This window comes from Triticum aestivum, chromosome 6B (assembly GCF_018294505.1).
Source record: "Triticum aestivum cultivar Chinese Spring chromosome 6B, IWGSC CS RefSeq v2.1, whole genome shotgun sequence".
NCBI classification, from domain to species: Eukaryota; Viridiplantae; Streptophyta; class Magnoliopsida; order Poales; family Poaceae; genus Triticum; species Triticum aestivum.
This window is the reverse complement of record NC_057810.1, coordinates 18,236,280-18,256,439: the sequence shown is the minus strand read 5'-3', so window position 1 is coordinate 18,256,439 and position 20,160 is coordinate 18,236,280. Positions and strand designations below refer to the sequence as shown.

The following is a 20,160-nucleotide window of genomic DNA, read 5'->3' as shown; positions in this document are numbered from 1 at the left end:
TGCTTTGTGAAAGACCTATGAGGCGTCTCGATCTATCCCTATAGATCTTGATGCCTAATATGTAAGCAGCTTCTCCAAGGTCTTTCATTGAAAAACACTTATTCAAGTAGGCCTTGATGTTGTCCAAGAATTCTATATCATTTCCCATCAAAAGTATGTCATCTACATATAATATGAGAAATGCTACAGAGCTCCCATTCACTTTCTTGTAAACGCAGGCTTCTCCATAAATCTGCATAAACCCAAACGCTTTGATCATCTCATCAAAGCGAATGTTCCAACTCCGAGATGCTTGCACCAGCCCATAAATGGATCGCTGGAGCTAGCATACTTTGTTAGCATTCTTAGGATCGACAAAACCCTCCGGCTGCATCATATACAGTTCTTCCTTAAGATGCCCGTTAAGGAATGCCGTTTTGACGTCCATCTGCCATATCTCATAATCATAGTATTCGGCAATTGCTAACATGATTCAGACGGACTTCAGCTTCGCTACGGGAGAGAAAGTCTCATCGTAGTCAACCCCTTGAACTTGTCGATAACCCTTAGCGACAAGTCGAGTTTTATAGATGGTAATATTACCATCCGCGTTCGTCTTCTTCTTAAAGATCCATTTGTTTTCTATCGCTCGCCGATCATCGGGCAAGTCTGTCAAAGTCCATACTTTGTTTTCATACATGGATTCTATCTCGAATTGCATGGCTTCTAGCCATTTGTTGGAATCTGGGCCCGCCATCGCTTCTTCATAGTTCGAAGGTTCACCGTTGTCTAACAACATGATTTCCAGGACAGGGTTGCCATACCACTCTGGTGTGGAACGTGTCCTTGTGGACCTATGAAGTTCAGTAGTAACTTGATCAGAAGTACCTTGATCATCATCATTAATTTCCTCTCCAGTCGGTGTAGGCACCAGAGGAACGTTTTCCTGCGCTGCACTACTTTCCGGTTCAAGAGGTAGTACTTCATCGAGTTCTACTTTCCTCCCACTTACTCCTTTCGAGAGAAACTCTTTTTCCAGAAAGGATCCGTTCTTGGCAACAAAGATCTTGCCCTCGGATCTTAAGTAGAAGGTATACCCAATGGTTTCCTTGGGGTATCCTATGAAGACGCATTTTTTCGACTTGGGTTCGAGCTTTTCAGGTTGAAGTTTCTTGACATAAGCATCGCATCCCCAAACTTTTAGAAACGACAGCTTAGGTTTCTTCCCAAACCATAATTCATACGGTGTCGTCTCAACGGATTTAGACGGTGCCCTATTTAAAGTGAATGTAGCTGTCTCTAGAGCGTATCCTCAAAATGATAGCGGTAAATCGGTAAGAGACATCATAGATCGCACCATATCCAATAGAGTGCGATTACGACGTTCGGACACACCGTTACGCTGAGGTGTTCCAGGCGGCGTGAGTTGTGAAACGATTCCACATTTTCTTAAGTGTGTACCAAATTCGTGACTTAAATATTCTCCTCCACGATCCGATCGTAAGAATTTTATCTTTCGGTCACGTTGATTCTCTACTTCATTCTGAAATTCCTTGAACTTTTCAAAGGTCTCAGACTTGTGTTTCATCAAGTAGACATACCCATATCTACTCAAGTCATCAGTGAGAGTGAGAACATAACGATATCCTCCACGAGCCTCAACGCTCATTGGACCACACACATCAGTATGTATGATTTCCAATAATTTGGTTGCTCGCTCCATTGTTCCGGAGAACGGGGTCTTGGTCATTTTGCCCATGAGGCATGGTTCGCATGTGTCAAATGATTCATAATTTAGAGACTCTAAAAGTCCATCAGCATGGAGCTTCTTCATGCGCTTGACACCAATGTGACCAAGGCGGCAGTGCCACAAGTATGTGGGACTATCGTTATCAACTTTACATCTTTTGGTATTCACACTATGAATATGTGTAACATTACGTTCGAGATTCATTAAGAATAAATCATTGACCATCGGGGCATGACCATAAAACATATCTCTCATATAAATAGAACAACCATTATTCTCGGATTTAAATGAGTAGCCATCTCGTATCAAACGAGATCCAGATACAATGTTCATGCTCAAACTTAGCACTAAATAACAATTATTGAGGTTTAAAACTAATCCCGTAGGTAAATGTAGAGGTAGCGTGCCGACGGCGATCACATCGACCTTGGAACCATTCCCGACGCGCATCGTCACCTCGTCCTTTGCCAGTCTCCGCTTAATCCGCAGCTCCTGCTGTGAGTTACAAATGTGAGCAACGACACCGGTATCAAATACCCAGGAGTTACTACGAGTACTGGTAAGGTACATATCAATTACATGTATATCAAATATACCTTTAGTGTTGCCGGCCTTCTTGTCCGCTAAGTATTTGGGGCAGTTCCGCTTTCAGTGACCCTTCCCCTTGCAATAAAAACACTCAGTCTCAGGCTTGGATCCATTCTTTGACTTCTTCCCAGCAACTGGCTTACCGGGTGCCGCAACATCTTTGCCGTCCTTCTTGAAGTTCTTCTTACCCTTGCCCTTCTTGAACTTAGTGGTCTTATTGACCATCAACACTTGATGTTCTTTCTTGATTTCAACCTCTGCTGACTTCAGCATTGAGAATACTTCAGGAATGGTCTTCACCATCCCCTGCATATTGTAGTTCAACACAAAGCTCTTGTAGCTTGGTGAGAGCGACTGAAGGATTCTGTCAATGACCGCCTCTTCCGGGAGGTTGATCTCCAACTGGGACAGGCGGTTGTGCAACCCAGACATTTTGAGTATGTGCTCACTGACAGAATTGTTTTCCTCCATCTTACAACTATAGAACTTGTCGGAGACTTCATATCTCTCGACCCGGGCATGAGCTTGGAAAACCATTTTCAGCTCCTCGAATATCTCATATGCTCCGTGCTTCTCAAAACGCTTTTGGAGCCCCGGTTCTAAGCTGTAAAGCATGCCGCACTGAACGAGGGAGTAATCATCAGCACGTGATTGCCAAGTATTCATAACCTCTTGGTTCTCTGGGATGGGTGCTTCACCTAGCGGTGCATCTAGGACATAATCTTTCTTGGCTGCTATGAGGATGATCCTCAAGTTCCGGACCCAGTCCGAATAGTTGCTGCCATCATCTTTCAGCTTGGTTTTCTCTAGGAACGCGTTGAAGTTCATGTTGACATGAGCGTTGGCCATTTGATCTTTAAGACATATTTTGCAAAAGTTTTAGACTAAGTTCATGATAATTAAGTTCATCTAATCAAATTATTTAATGAACTCCCACTCAGGTTAGACATCCCTCTAGTCATCTAAGTGTTACACGATCCGAGTCGACTAGGCCGTGTCCGATCATCACGTGAGACGGACTAGTCATCATCGGTGAACATCTCCATGTTGATCGTATCTTTCATACGACTCATGTTCGACCTTTCAGTCTCTGTGTTCCGAGGCCATGTCTGTACATGCTAGGCTCGTCAAGTTAACCCTAAGTGTTCTGCATGTGTAAATCTGTCTTACACCCGTTGTATGTGAACGTAAGAATCTATCACACCCGATCATCACTTGGTGCTTCGAAACGACGAACTTTAGCAACGGTGTACAGTTAGGGGGAACACTTTCTTGAAATTATTATAAGGGATCATCATATTTAGTACCGCCGTTCTAAGTAAACAAGATGCATAAAACATAATAAACATCACATGCAATTATATAGTAGTGACATGACATGGCCAATATCATATAGCTCCTTCGATCTCCATCTTCGGGGCTCCATGATCATCTTCGTCACCGGCATGACACCATGATCTCCATCATCATGATCTCCATCATTGTGTCTTCATGAAGTTGTCACGCCAACGACTATTTCTACTTTTATGGCTAACGCGTTTAGCAATAAAGTAAAGTAATTTACATGGCGTTCTTCAATGACACGCAGGTCATACAAAAAATAAAGACAACTCCTATGGCTCCTGCTGGTTGTCATACTCATCGGCATGCAAGTCGTGATTCCTATTACAAGAACATGATCTCATACATCACAATATATCATTCATCATTCATTACAACTTCTGGCCATATCACATCACATGACAATTGCTGCAAAAACAAGTTAGACGTCCTCTAATTGTTGTTGCATCTTTTACGTGGCTGCAATTGAGTTCTAGCAAGAACGTTTTCTTACCTACGAATAACCACAACGTGATTTTGTCAACTTCTATTTACCCTTCATAAGGACCCTTTTCATCTAATCCGCTCCAACTAAAGTAGGAGAGACAAACACCCGCTAGCCACCTTATGCAACTAGTGCATGTCAGTCGGTGGAACCTGTCTCACGTAAGCGTACGTGTAAGGTCGGTCCGGGCCGCTTCATCCCACAATACCGCTGAAGCAAGAAAAGACTAGTAGCGGCAAGCAAGTTCACAAGATGTACGCCCACAACAAAATTGTGTTCTACTCGTGCAATAGAGAACTACGCATAGACCTAGCTCATGATGCCACTGTTGGGGAACGTTGCAGAAAATTAAAAATTTTCCTACGGTTTCACCAAGATCCATCTATGAGTTCATCTAAGCAACGAGTCATGGGAGAGAGATTGCATCTACATACCACTTGTAGATCGCGTGCGGAAGCGTTCAAGGGAACGAGGATGATGGAGTCGTACTCGTCGTGATCCAAATCACCGATGACCAAGTGCTGAACGGACAGCACCTCCGCGTTCAACACACGTACGAAACGGACGACGTCTCCTCCTTCTTGATCCAGCAAGGGGGAAGGAGAGGTTGAGGAAGAAGGCTCCAGCAGCAGCACGACGGCGTGATGATGGTGGAGAGGCTGTACTCCGACAGGGCTTCGCCAAGCGCTCAACGGAGGAGGAGAGGTGTTGGGGAGGGGAGGGGTTGCGCCTTGGATCAGGTGTTCAGCCCTCCCCTCGCCCCTCTATTTATAGGGAAAGGGGGAAGGGGGGCGTCCCCCTCTAGATGAGATCTAGAGGGGGGGCGGCGGCCAGGGAGGGGGGCTTGCCCCCCAAGCAAGGGGGGCGCCCCCACTAGGGTTCCCCCCCAACCCTAGGCGCATGGGCCCAAGGGGGGGCGCGCCCAGCCCTCCAGGGGCTGGTTCCCTGCCCCTTGCGGCCCATGTGGCCCTCTGAGAGGGGTGTCCCCTCCCGGTGGACCCCCGGAACCCCTCCGGTGGCCCCGGTACAATACCGATATGCCCCCGAAACTTTCCGGTGTCCGTATGACAACTTCCCATATATAAATCTTCACCTCCGGACCATTCCGGAACTCCTCGTGACGTCCGGGATCTCATCCGGGACTCCGAAAAACATTTGGTAATCACATACAAGTCTTCCTAATAACCCTAGCGTCACCGAACCTTAAGTGTGTAGACCCTACGGGTTCGGGAGACACGCAGACATGAACGAGACGGCTCTCCGGTCAATAACCAACATCGGGATCTGGATACCCATGTTGGCTCCCACATGCTCCTCGATGATGTCATCGGATGAACCACGATGTTGAGGATTCAAGCAACCCCGTATACTATTCCCTTTGTCAGTCGGTATGTTACTTGCCCGAGACTCGATCGTCGGTATCCCAATACCTCGTTCAGTCTCGTTACCGACAAGTCACTTTATTTGTACCGTAATGCATGATCCCGTGACCAGACACTTGGTCACTCTGAGCTCATTATGGTGATGCACTCCCGAGTGGGCCCAGTGATACCTCTCCGTCATATGGAGTGACAAATCCCAGTCTCGATCCGTGTCAACCCAACAGACACTTTCGGAGATACCTGTAGTGCACCTTTATAGTCACCCAGTTACGTTGTGACGTTTGGTACACCCAAAGCACTCCTACGGTATCCGGGAGTTACACGATCTCATGGTCTAAGGAAGAGATACTTGACATTGGAAAAGCTCTAGCAAAACGAACTACACGATCTTGTGCTATGCTTAGGATTGGGTCTTGTCCATCACACCATTCTCCTAATGATGTGATCCCGTTATCAACGACATCCAAATGTCCATAGTCAGGAAACCATGACTATCTGTTGATCAACGAGCTAGTCAACTAGAGGCTTACTAGGGACGTACTGTGGTCTATGTATTCACACGTGTATTACGATTTCCGGATAATACAATTATAGCATGAATAAAAGACAATTATCATGAACAAGGAAATATAATAATAATCCTTTTATTATTGCCTCTAGGGCATATTTCCAACACACCCCTCTCGGAGGGCCTCATGGGCCGCAAGGGGCAGGGAACCAGCCCCTTGAGGGCTGGGCGCGCCCCCCCTTGGGCCCATGCGCCTAGGGTTGGGGGGGGGGGGACCCTAGCGGGGGTGCCCCCCTTGCTTGGGGGGCAAGCCCCCCTCCCTGGCCGCCGCCCCCCTCTAGATCTCATCTAGAGGGGGTCGGCCCCCTTCCCCCTTCCCCTATAAATAGAGGGGCGAGGGGAGGGCTGAACACCTGATCCAAGGCGCAGCCCCTCCCCTCCCCAACACCTCTCCTCCTCCATTGAGTGCTTGGCGAAGCCCTGTCGGAGTACTGCCTCTCCACCATCATCACGCCGTCGTGCTGCTGCTGGAGGCTTCTTCCTCAACCTCTCCTTTCCCCTTGCTGGATCAAGAAGGAGGAGACGTCATCCGCGCTGTACGTGTGTTGAACGCGGAGGTGCTGTCCATGTAGCACTTGGTCATCGGTGATTTGGATCACGGCGAGTACGACTCCATCATCACCGTTCTCTTGAACGCTTCCGCACGCGATCTACAAGTGGTATGTAGATGCAATCTCTCTCCCATGACTCGTTGCTTAGATGAACTCATAGATGGATCTTGGTGAAACCGTAGGAAATTTTTTATTTTCTGCAACGTTCACCAACACAGTGGTAGTCTAGCAATTATGTAATGGACATTTCAAAGGCCCTGGAATTTGTACAGGGGAGGTGAATTGATGCTTGTATGGCACGGTGCTGGAAAGCAGAGGGCATTTAGTACAATAAAGGAACTTATGCTAATGACAATATGAGCAGACTGAACTGCTGATGGTGCTGTCTTTCTTCTAGGAGAAGATGTGCTGACTGCTGGCTGCTGAAACTGGATAGAGAGGGTGCTTCCTTCTTCCAGGATATCGATGAAGCCTGGCGCCTGTGGATCTGCCTCTATGTGACTCCGAAGGCTCCATTGGAGGATCAGCTCTGGTTCGGGGCTAGGCTCAAGGCATATCGTAGCGCAAGCGGAGGCAGATCTCAGTCAGTGATACTCTAGTTGATGATGCCCTGAAGCTTCCTTCAGTCACAGGTATTACCTGACGGCGGCGTGAGTTTTGTGTGCAGAGAAGAAGCTCCCGCGTTTCTATTTTTGGATTCCACGGGTTGTGCAATCCTTCCTTGTAGTGTTGTGCTAGAGATTCTAATACCTGCCAACCATGTACAACTTTTGTAGTCAAAGCAACTCGTTGTGTATGGATGATGTTTTCACATAGAGACTGGATGATGTGCGTGCCCTTTGCTAACTAAAATGATCTTTCTTGTGCTCCATGATTAGATGATTGCCTTCTTGGCCCTTAAAAGCATAATTTGTCGAATTACTGATCTGAATGAGTTGATCCTCCTGTTTTACTTTATTCTATTTTCCTTGATGTGAAAATCTCTACCAGTCTGTGTTGTCATTAAAGAAGATGCACTAATACATTGTTTTACCAGGTATTCAAACTTACTGCAGATGATCTGTTTATATTCACCTGAACCCTAGTGGCCTGCAACACCTTGAGCAAAAGTTGGGAGTGCAGTACACATCGATTGTGAGCCGAGATGTTTATATGCCTCAAGCTTATGAAACGGAGGGAGTAGTTGACAGCTTCTTCTCTAGTGTCAAAAACGCTTTTGGGACGGAGGTCTCATATCTTATTGCTTGTTCTCTGCAAATCCATTTTCCTCATATACCCCTTTCAACATTTTCCTACATTTTGTTTCTACTCCCTTTCACAACCCTAAAACATATAGATTCAGAGAAAAGATGCAGTCATCGCTGGTCCGGCAACAAACCTAGGCTTTTGCCCGGAGACAACAATCCAAACAAGGGGGACACACCTCAACGACGCCTCCAAGGAGGGGTACGGCGCCCACGGGCCCCGTCGCCGCCAGCACCAACCGAAGATATGCAGGATTTTTATCTGCAACGTCGCACACATCCCACCCATCCGATAGGAAAACGACCATATTGTACACGTTGTGGCACACCGCCGCTGTCGCAACACCTCCTCATCATGTCGATGGTGTAACGAAACATCGACACCCTGTACGGTCGAGGAACCACATTCCAACTCCACCTCTTGCACGGTCGAGATCTAGCAGCACCAGCCTAGGCTCCATCACCAGCACGCCAAGGCCGCCGACATTGGAAGCATCACCTGATCACACCACTCCGAGCGGGCAGGGAGCCAGGGACCCAGATCGACCCCGGATGGATCCAACTCCAATCAGCACCACCGCCAACAATTCCCGCACCGTAGCCTCCCGCCCGCCGCTCCGGCGACACGTTCACCAATGGACCGCACAACAGCCAGTGCCCCGTCGTCGCTCGCGAAACGTCACCTAGTCGAACGTCGGTACCCCTCTGCACAGCCCAACCATGTCGCCTCCCACATCGGCGTCTTCTCGAGGACCATCGCGCACCACCCTCTCCTTTGCTAGCTCCCAATCATGCTCCACTGCTCCGTGCTCCCCTCGTCGTGCACTGCCATACCAAAGGACTCCCCGCGCTACCCACCTGACGCCACTCCCCCCACCCGAGGGCGCGTCGAACCCACACCCTTCGTCTTTGACGGGCCGGGTGCCGCACCACCGTCGGCACCGGCCTAGGAGCACGCGAGGAGGGTATTGAGCGGCTAGGGTTGCCCCTCCGGTGTCGCGGGCAAGAGCGGCTTGGGAGGGAGATGGGAAAGGGGTTGATTTTTGGACAGTCAACCCAAATTAAAATCACGAATGTATTTTCACATTTTGAATCTATTTTTTTCCTATGGTGTACGCCTTTGAAGGTGTGGCACACTTTGTTGAACTCAAATGAGAATGACTACATCGGGAACATAATTTAGGGATACATAATTCGAATCATAAGAATTTCTAACTGAAGTGTGTGCCTCCCTTGCTGCAAATGCAATGCAAAAGGGATCGCTCACGTTATAGAAATGGCATGGCAGCATGAGACTGACGGGCGGGACCCACTCAGGTAGTCAGGTTGAACAACGCTGGACTGGAGACAAGAATCACCGTCCCCGTTCCCCACCACCAAGCAGCCATCCGCTTTCCCCATTCCCTCGCCGCCGCCGCCGCCGCCGCCGCCGCCGCCAATCTTCCTCTCCGCGGGCGGCGCCGCCATGCTCCGACTCAGGTGCTGCCTCCTCACCCAGCTCCTCTCATCTCCCTCCGCGTCTTCCGCCTCCCACCTCCGCCGCCTCATATCCGCCGCCGCGCCCGCCGTCTCCCCGAACCCTAGCTTCGCCGTGGAGGAGTACCTCGTCGCCACCTGCGGCCTCACCCGACCACAGGCCGCCAAGGCCTCTCCAAAGCTCTCCCATCTCAAATCCCCCGACAACCCCGACGCCGTCCTCTCCTTCCTCGCTGGTCTCGGCCTCTCCACCGCCGATGTCGCCGCCCTCGTCGCCAAGGACCCGCAGTTCCTCTGCGCCAAAGTGGACAAGACCCTGGCCCCCGTCGTCGCCGGGCTCACTGGCCTCGGCCTCTCGCGCTCCGACATCGCGCGCCTCGTCTCGCTCTCCCGTAAAAGCTTCCGCTATAGATCCATCGTCTCCAAGCTGCACTACTACATGCCTCTCTTTGGGTCCTCTAAGAACCTCCTCCGGGCCCTCAAGAGGAACCCCTACCTTCTCTCGTCTGACCTCGACGGCATCGTCAAGCCCAATGTCGCTTATCTGCACGAGTGCGGGCTAGGTGCTTGTGACATTGCCAAGCTATGCAGCAATCAACCGCGCCTGCTCACCACCAATCCAGAGTGCATCCAGGGCATTGTGGCACGCGCTCAAAACATAGGTGTGCCCCGTGGCTCTGCGATGTTCAGGCACGCGCTGCATGCTATTGCATTCCATAGTGAGGAGGAGGTCGCAGCTAGAGTAGACTACTTGAAGAGCACATTCAGGTGGTCGGATGCTGAGGTGGGCATTGCTGTGTCTAAAGCTCCATCGGTGCTGACGAGGGCCAAGGAATCGCTGCAGCGCAGGTCCGAGTTCCTCATCTCTGAGGTGGGCTTGGAACCGGCTTACATTGCTCAACAGCCAGCAATTGTCTGCTACAGCCTAGAGGGCCGGCTCAGGCCCCGGTACTATGCTGTAAAGTTTCTCAACGAAAATGGATTGCTCAAGCGCAACCCGAGCTACAGCACTGTTTTCACGGGGACCGAAAAGACATTCAGGGAGAAGTTCATATGCCCTCATAAGGAAGCTGCACCACACCTCCAAGAAGACTATGATGCTGCTTGTAAAGGGCAACTGCCGACTAATTTCAGATTCACACGAGCCAAGAACGGACTATGATGTAATCGTCTGCTGTTGTATGACTGTTAGATGCTGGGTTGGTCGTTGCTAACATGTGATGGAATTGATAATTTGATCCCTGAAGACTGGTATGTAATGCTATCACTCTGCAGAGAAGAAACCATGGATTGGTTATGAACCTTTTTCGTCCTCATTCATGTTTTAGACACACGTATTGGAACTAAGTAAGTGTGAGGTCAGGCCATTCTGCAATGCATTTAAAATTTCAGTTTTTGAGTTAGTTGCTGGTGCATTGAGACAATGAGCCACAGTATGGTATCCTTCATGTGGATAATTGGAGCATTAATCTGATGCCAGTCACAAATTTAGGTAAGTACCTACTCCGTCCCAAAATAAGTGTCATGGCTTTAGTTCAAATCAATTTGAACTAAAGCCACGACACTTATTTTGGGACGGAGGGAGTAGTCTTTTTGGAAGCAGCTGTAGGAGATGTTGGCTCCTGGTGTTAGCGCTTCCTATTGAGGGACCAGGGTCAAGTCACCTGGCTTTAGCTTAATCTATTTTTTTGATTATGGTTTGTTATAAAAATAATTTTGGTTTGCTCATATGCAGAATCATAGTGACCCATTTTTTTGCTTTTACTAACTAATATAGATGTATTCACTCAACTATGAAAAATGTCCGGAAGTGGATTCTCCTTTAGTTGGATAAGAGGTAATGATTTGGAGCCAATGGTCATATTGGAAATACCTATTGGACTGCAGGATGAAATGCGCAGGGCTCACATCTGTACAGGTTATCTGCTAAGGAGAGATGCCCACTTTACTAAACGTGGAACTCCCACATGGAGGAGGGTTGGCATCATTTAAATTTAAGTAAGTAAACTTAGGTGCATCCATTCATTTTTATGCTAATAATTTTATTGAGACAATGGAGAAGCACTTGCTGCTAGTGATGTTATGGAGACAAAGAAGCCCTAATTTTGTACTGTGTATTTTGGATTTTCATGCTCTGCACCATGACCATAAATTATGTGTTTGTTGTGAATGGCAGCTTGAGATTTTTAGTTCATTATTGCATTTTGGTCCTGTGGGTAATTCTTTGTGCCAAGCACCACCAGGAGGTTTACTAGCAGCTAGTTGGTGTTTCTTCCTTCTGTAACTGAGCAGCCTCTTCTTTAGTTTGGCTAAAACTGAGTGTTTATTACTCCCTCCGTTCCTAAATATAAGTCTTTTTAGATATTTCAATATGGACTACATATGGAGCAAAATAAGTGAATGTACACTATAAAATATGTCTATATACATCTGTATGTAGTCCGTATTGAAATTTCTGAAAGGACATATATTTAGAAACGGAGGGAGTACTTTGGTTATTGTGATTGTGAATGTAGGAACCAAACAGTTGGATACATGGTCTGAATCTTAGCAGAGACTGCAGGTTCTTAATTACTCCCCCCAAGTATTCTTGTTTGTTCAAAATGCTGCACATAATCTGCTAGCCTTTTGGGGCAGATTACTTCCAACTGACCACATATTCTGTACTTGATTATTGGGTGTTCATCTGGAGAAGGATATCATTGAAGTTCAGTGACGGATAGTGTACCTATGATTTTCGTAAGGGAAAATTTAAGTCGTAACAGGAAAAGGAAAACAACCGGATGGGATGCCATGTAGTATAGAATCTTGCAAAATTTCAAACATAGGAATAGTATGTACCTCAGTTTACGAACCAACCTGTGCACATTTGTTTGTTCATGATTTGAGGCTGTAGAAGTTGGAAGATCTCAGGTGTGTGCTTGCAGTAAGGCAAAGGATAAGTCCATGCTATACTGGCCAAGAGATGTGATTTAAAGATCAGCTATATGTCCCTTTCTCTGGTGCTTGTTGAAATTATAGAAACAATATGAATGAAATGCAGGCGAGGGGAACTGGTTGATCAGTAAAGCGGCTTACCACCGGGTGAGAAGATGTGGAGTTTTTCATCAAGCAAAAAGTGGGTGGGCAATAGGAGCATACTGATTTACTGAATGTGGATGGTGCTTTCTTTCTTCCAGGTGAAGATGTGTGGAAGCTGGATGTTGATGGTGCCTTTTTCTTCTTCCAGGAAACGAGATGAAACATGTAGGCAATGGCTTTGCTGTACTATACATGCTTCCGAAGGCTCTGTTAGTTGATGATGCCCTGAAGCTTCAGTGACAAGTATGGTCTGATTATGGCGTGAGTTTTATTCAGGGAAGCTCCTACTTTTCTCTTTTCTGAATTTTGCAAGGTGAGTAATCCTTCTAGTATTGTACTACTATTGATGTGAATAAACTAGCATCTGGTACTCTAATCATTTTTTGCATTTTGTTGGATCTTCACTTGGATGCAAGCAGTTTGTAAGAGTCACACATGCATGTAAACAGTATGCATTATGCAAATTTTGTACACTGAACTCTGAATTTGAATCAGGAGCTGGACGTTAACTCTGAATCTTTCAGACTCCATGTGTGAATTCTGAAACTTATTATACCCAATTCAAGTCTGAAGCTATAGTAAGCAGTTAAAAATCTTTCAGGAGCCAAGTTAGCTCGAATCAGAGCAGAAACTTAACAGCAATGCGGCCAGAAGCTAATAGGCTAAACTTTTATGTACGATTCACTTCAACATTTATACTCAGAAGAGTATCAACATTTTCCATTATCACAGCAGCATCTGTATGACAAGAGTTCTTATGTTTCAGAACTTCGCTAGTTATGATGAGAAATCACTTTCTTATATTTTAAATACATCAGTGAAATGCATATTTTCATAGAGGTTCACCAAAAGCGAAATGTCATTTTTATAGTGTGATAAATCTGTTTTACCTTGAAGTGCAAAGCGTATGTTTAGTATCTAAAAAAATGTATTGAAGGCATGTGAGGAATTCCAAGTGCAAAGGCTAGCTGATTTGCATCATTCTTATTTCTGGAATGAACTTAACTAGTGAACTTACTGCATGAAGGCAACGTGCTTACTGCATGAAGATAAATAATGCATATTCATTTAAAGTAGATAAATAAACTTAACTAGTGAACTTACTGCATGAAGGCAATGTGCTGACAGTTGATGATTACAGCTCCTGAATCAATCCCGAAATTTATAACAATTATCTGCTCAGGAGCAGAGATGGAAAAAACTCACGGAAGTGGCCATGATGAGCACGATGAGACCACCCCGACTGTGAGGACGACCAGGATAGCAGCATCAACTGAGGGATTGTGTAGTACTGCCTTTGTTTCGAGAGCAAACACAGCAAGGTTGCGTAACAACTGAACTTTACACAAAAAGGAGAGCCTTATAATCAGAGATTCATCCAAGAAATGGACATGACTATAAATTGACGAGTCTAATAAACAGGGGCTGGGTTTGAATTGAACATAGACAGGTAAGACAGGTATGGTTCCTTACGGGGATTCAGTTCAACTAAATAATTAGAGAGAAGCCCTTCAAAAAAATTAGAGAGAAGAGCGGCAGAAGATAGTCCAAACTACAAATGCATCAAAGTGCTCGTTCGTTCCTTTGGTCGTTGCTAGGTTTTGAACTTTCATTCCTTGCTGACACGGTTTTGAACCTTTTTCATCCTCATGTCATGTTGACACCGGATGTTGGGAGGGAGAAACTGTGAGATCGGGCAATTCTTCGATGCACTAAAAAATTGTTATTTTCAGTTTAGTAGGTGGTTCCTTGCAAGAAAATGTTAGTATTTTCACTAGCAGATGATGAAGTTGTTATTTCTCAGCTGTCCCTGCAAATGATAAAAGTGGCGTAGCTTTCCTCGTCAATATCAGGAAATCTGTAGACAAATGTGTCATGTCTAGTTAACAGCCTGCTAATTTGGAATCGTTTATGTTTGTACACGAACCCCTGTTAGAGTTGAATAGATAATTAGAGGCAACTTGGTATGGTTGCTCCTTGTCTGGTGTGCAGAAGGAAAAATGCATCACACCTGTGGTACATCACATATCAGTAGAATTCCAGAGGGCTGGCTCCTAGCTTTCTTCATAGTTACTAAGTTTTTTTTTCTTTATATTAGAGAGCATGGCATCAACTTGGCTACCTATATCTACAGATTGCCTGGTTATCCTGGTTTTTTTAAGGTGTTGAGCTTGTTTAGAGGACTGGCCTTTCTTCCCTGAAAGGCATAAAAGCCAGACATGGCAGGGCTGTCTAATCCATCGCGACGCGGTGCTTTCTTTTTGCAGGAGGAAAAGGTGGGCTGAAACTGGATGCAGACGCATGGTGTGCTTTCTTCTCCCTGGAGACCAAGCATGGTACGTACCGGCTTAGGTGATTCTGAAGGGTTTTGAGCTGAGAAGATGGTCTAGTTTCTCATGGAAAGGATGATCTGGATGGTGGTTTTGTCACTGATTCAGTTAGTACTTCACTATTGCCCCGTCTTTCTTGACACCAGGTCAGAGCTCGCACTCATGTACCGTGTGTAAATAACAACCTGAAATACATTCTGGAAGCATGGCATATTACTTGCTGTATTAGAGAGTTCACTTGCAAGATCCTGTCGACGGTGGTTGGTGTCAAGACCTTGTCTGAAACTTGTCAAGAAACTGAACCTTGACAGTTGAAGCCTGAACCTGTCAAGTTTCAGCTTTAGAATGAAGATGGATGTTGCAGATCAATTAACACTCCAAATGCGCTTACCTGTTCATCTCGAAATATAGAGAATGGGATCGCCCTGCTGATCGAGATCAAAAAACAACTCAAATCGGTCGAGGGTTCTGCTCGTGCTGCCCAAATCAACTTCCTGCAAAGAAAAACGTAGGTGATGGACGGTCCTTGACAATCAAAAAAACATCAACGATGGAGGTTTTCAAAATTTTATTACTCCCTCCAATCCGAATTAATTGAGGCAGCCTCTATACCAATTTGTACATAGGCTTGTATAGAGGTTGTGTCAATTAATTCGGATCAGAGGGAGTAGTCGAGTTTGGCATTGCATTGATTTTGAAATGCACCTTCCATTTTCTTGCCTTTGATACTTCAACAAATCGATATGATATCTGTGAGAAGAAACATAGTACTCCCTCTGATCCATAATTATAAAAACAAACAAATTAGACCACCGGGGGAGGAACCGTGCGACATTATATAATGTGAGACATAGATATCGACCTGAAAGAGGGGTTGAACTCTGGTCGGCAAGGCGAAACCACAACGCCCCCATGTTCAGCAAGCAAGCACGCCCCCATGCGCGTGCTTTGGGCCAACCCAAGTGTGGGGCGGGGCACGCCCCTATTTTTTATTTTTTTAACTTCCAAACATATTCAAATATCCCAAATCCAAAAAGAAGTGGGGATTTGAATTTTTTTCCCGATTTTTAAAAAATAATATGAAAAAATATATCAAAATTTTAAAAATATTCACAAATTTGCAAATGTTCAAGAATGTGAAGACCAAAAAATATTCTTGGATTTAAAAAATTGTTCAAAAATTTGAAGAATGTTCATGATTCCAAAAATTGTTCATGAATTGAAATAAATATTCACGGATCCAAAAAAACTTTTCACGGATTTGAACAAAACATCAAAAATTAAAAAAACTTGGTTTAAAAAATTCTCATATTCCAAAAAATGTTCTTAGATTTCCAAAAGTTGTTTCAGAGTTTGCAAAAATTTTGAAAAAAAATGTTCACACCTTATAAATATTCCTCGGTTTCAAAATTTGTTCGTGAATTTGAAGTAAAAAAAGGAAAATGAAAAAATAAAAGAAAAAAGAACATGAAAAAAATGAAACAAAAGACCCGAAAAAGGGGAGCTAGTTGGGCCAGCCCAACTGACGGAACAGCACCACAGTTGCGTGATTTTGTTCCATGCTCAGCCTCTCTCCTGTCAAATTATCTCTGAAGTTCTTCTCTCTGTTTGGGATTGATGACATTCTCATAAAAAGGTGGAATATCCCGTGGCCTTCTCTTTGTAGGAGTAAGAACCTTTGGCAGCTTAGGGCTTCCAGTCGTTGGAATTTCGTTATCGCTGAAGATTGATCTCCCCATATCTTTACATTCACATACATCTCAAAAGTTTTGATCTTGCTGACCACTAACATCATATAATTTGTGTCAGCATCACACCCAAGCACTCGCAGACCATCAAACAATGATTTCCCTGGCAACAACCAATACACTTCCAACCTTGTGACATCTGCATAGCCACATGATTTCCCTCCCTGTTTTAGCAACTACCTTGGCTACTCCTCTTCTCTCATGTGTGTCGTTCCACCCTGATTCTCAATCGCACCCGAGTATCCTCCTCTGATATGGCATAGTCATGATCTGCAATTTCCGGCACATAATCAATTTCACTACCCTCTTCTTCCGAATCTGTTCAGCCTCCACTTGAATCATTCACATCAATCTCATCTGCATCCATAATGATCACTGACTTGCCTTTCTCCTTTAGTACTTCAACTGTTGTCCTGAACCCTTTTCCTGATTCAGGTTTGACCACATTCAATGGCTTCATAGGGGCTGATGACTTGAGGGAGATTTTGAATTGGGAACCTAACTACATCACCAAGATCCCTGATAGAATCATCATGCTCCAGAAAAATATCCATGAAATGATGCCCAAATGTCACAAAAGCTCTCACATTATCTATGTCATCCTCTCCATTGATCACTCTAAGCCCATTTGTGCTAACTTGAAGACATGTCATGCAGTAATACATTGTCATCCTTCCTTCCTTTTCATACCTTATCTGCTCTGTGAGATCATCCACATCTGGGGGTTACCATGTGTTCTTGTGGATGTAATCAAATCAAACCTATGGTCTGCCCTCCATAGTATTTTTTGCTTCTGCCTTGGCCCATGAAAAACCCTCCATGCCATATTTGAACAGAAAGCATAGGATCGTCATCACCGGCACAAGATAAATGGAGTTGATCAGTATAACATATTCAACAACAAGTTGACCACATGCAAATTGAGAAAAATGTATCAAATGTAACTGATTGTAACCACAAATGTTTCTAAAATGATCTAAAAGAATGAACACTTAGTTAACATGTGTTTCTGATTTCAACATTTGATTCTAAATTTTAACCACATAAGAAAGTATCTGAATTTTAACATGTAGCTGTTCATATTGTTAACCATATCCGGATGTACCTGAATTTGAACTACTTCAACAAATTATATCTGAATTTAAGCCAATTAATTACTGAATGTACATGAATGTACCTAAATTTGAACAACTTGACATATGTATCAATCAATTCCTAATGCAGAAGACAATGTAGCACTAAATTACACATATTAGTGCCTGCGTTAATAGCAACTACATCAAAGAGAGCCTGCATTAATCGCAAACTCTAGTCAATGCCACCCAAACCCGAGCGAAAACCCTACCAAAATTCCCAAAAAATCCCCTGCCAAAACCCTAGCGCTAACCCCTTTCTCCGTAGGATTTCAACTTTCAAATCCATTGATTGCGACTATGGACTGTCGGCTAGGGGCGGAAGCACATGAATAAAAGTTGATTATGGCGGAGGCTCACGCGTTCATACCGTATTGTAGCGACGGTTCGTGTTCCGGGCGATGAACATGGGCCATCGCGAGAGAAGACGCGCGGTGCTGCCTTGAACCTCCCTTCTGGCGATGGCACGACCTCCCGCGGCCTCGCTCCCAACAAGAGAAGAAGCCGCGGATCACCTCTGTCTCCGATCATAGCCATGGGAAAACCAATCGTCTCCCCACCTCGGCCGCAACGAAGAAGGAAATAAAGCAGGGATGAGCTTTATGCAAATCACTTCACGTGGGACAAATACGACATATGTGGTGACCAACGCTGTTCACTGATGTGACATTAAGCACCATAATCTGGGTATTCCGGTGTACAGCGAGCAAAATGAACTTCACAATTAAATACAGTGGACGTGGGTGAATTTAACCCTCTCCAAATCCGTTGACCCGAAGCTCGTTGCAGCAGTCTCGAAGTGATGAAAAGGAAAGAAGCAATATCTAAAAAAGAAAAGAAGCAATATCTAGGACTGGCGGGTGGGAGCCCACCTGTTTAATTTTTTGAGGGAAAGGAGCTCACCTTTGGTTGGGTCGCCCGCCGTCTCCCCGAACCCTAGCTTCGCCGTGGAGGAGTACCTCGTCGCCACCTGCGGCCTCACCCGACCCCAGGCCCTCAAGGCCTCCGCCAAGCTCTCCCACCTCAAGTCCCCCTCCAATCCCGACGCCGTCCTCGCCTTCCTCGCCGGCCTCGGCCTCTCCGCCGCCGACGTCGCCGCCCTCGTCGCCAAGGACCCGCAGTTCCTCTGCGCCAAAGTGGAGAGAACCCTGGCCCCCGTCGTAGCTGGGCTCACCGGCCTCGGCCTCTCACGTTCTGACATCGCGCACCTCGTCTCGCTCTCCCGTGACAAGTTCCGATGTAGATCCTTCGTCTCAAATCTGCAATACTTCCTGCACCTCTTGGGCTCCTTTGAGAACCTCCTCCCTGCTCTCAGGCGCGGCTCATGCTTTCTCTCGTCCGACCTCGAGACAGTGGTCAAGCCCAATGTTGCCTTCCTGCGAGAGTGCGGGCTAGGTGACTCTGACATTGCCAAGTTGTGCATGGCTCAGCTAATGCTGCTTGGCTCCAACATAGAGTGCGTCCGGGCAATGGCAGCACGCGCCCAAGATATTGGTGTGCCCTGTGGCTCTCGGATGTTCAGGCACGCGCTGAAGGCTGTTGCATTCCTCAGCAATGAGAAGATCGCCGCCAAAGTGGAGCACTTGAAGAAGACATTTATGTGGTCAGATGCTGTGGTCGGCGTTGTTGTCTCCAAGCATCCATCTGTGCTGATGAGGTCTAACCAGATGCTGCAGAGCAAGTCAGAGTTCCTCATCTCTGAGGTCGGGCTGGAACCGACATACATTGCTCATCGTCCGGCATTGCTCACGTACAGCCTGGAAGTCCGACTCAGACCCCGGCACTACGTCGTAAAGTTTCTCAAGGAAAGCGGATTGCTGGATCGCGGCCGGGACTATTATAGAGCAGTCATGATCAGTGAGAAAGCATTTGTGGAGAAGTTCATATGCCCTCACAAGGAAGTTGCACCACACCTTGCTGAAGACTATGCAGCAGCTTGCAGAGGGGAAGTGCCTTCCAGTTTCAGATTTACATAAACCAAGAGTGGGCTATGAGAATTGGTAACTGTGTATGACGCAGCAGAGTTTATGCTCTGTGCAGTCAGCTAGTAATTTCTGTTTCGGTGTTATTTGCCTAATTGGATGTTTGTTGTCTGCTCTAGTATGTCTGGTACATGTCAATTTAGTGTCGCTAATTCCATATGAAATTGATAATTTGATTGTGACTTCTTTGTATGTCTATCACACCATTCCAGTAGAGAAGGAAGCATCGCCACTATGGTGAACATGTCTCCTCATATCATATTGGCACACATAATGGAACCAAGAGTGTGTGAGATCAGGGCATTTCTGCAAATGGTTTCAAATATCAGAGATAGAGTATGTCTGCATACTCCATCATTATGTTCTCAAATGACCATTGCAGTTTTCAGTGCAATCCTTGACTACCTATCCATGAAAAATGTTCTCATTTTGGTCATTATTAATTGAAGTCTCAGAATTTCCCTTTGGATAGCGGATACAATTGTGGAGTTGTTGATGGCCACTGCCAAGGATGTAGTTTTGA

General features: G+C 45.8%; 2 protein-coding genes across 9 annotated transcripts; both read left to right on the top strand.

The window, feature by feature from the left end:
* The first annotated feature begins 9,251 nt into the window (after window positions 1-9,251).
* Window positions 9,252-15,045, top strand: LOC123135423 (transcription termination factor MTERF4, chloroplastic). Of its 8 annotated transcripts, none has more exons than XM_044554496.1 (3): window positions 9,252-11,361; window positions 12,407-12,447; window positions 12,543-15,045. In XM_044554496.1, the coding sequence occupies exon 1, from the start codon at window positions 9,353-9,355 to the stop codon at window positions 10,523-10,525; it is 1,173 nt and encodes a 390-aa protein (XP_044410431.1). In that variant the 5' UTR covers window positions 9,252-9,352; the 3' UTR covers window positions 10,526-11,361; window positions 12,407-12,447; window positions 12,543-15,045. The 8 variants fall into 8 exon arrangements, with proteins under 8 accessions (XP_044410431.1, XP_044410433.1, XP_044410430.1 ...); XM_044554498.1 differs by having other exon boundaries at window positions 12,407-12,481; window positions 12,593-15,045; XM_044554495.1 differs by having other exon boundaries at window positions 9,252-12,447; window positions 12,543-12,757; window positions 14,712-15,045.
* Window positions 11,218-19,867, top strand: LOC123138635 (transcription termination factor MTERF4, chloroplastic-like). Its single transcript, XM_044558581.1, has 4 exons — window positions 11,218-11,281; window positions 12,543-12,572; window positions 12,721-12,757; window positions 18,551-19,867. Exons 1-4 carry the CDS (start codon window positions 11,218-11,220, stop codon window positions 19,629-19,631), a joined length of 1,212 nt encoding a protein of 403 aa, XP_044414516.1. The 3' UTR covers window positions 19,632-19,867.
* Window positions 19,868-20,160: the final 293 nt, after the last annotated feature.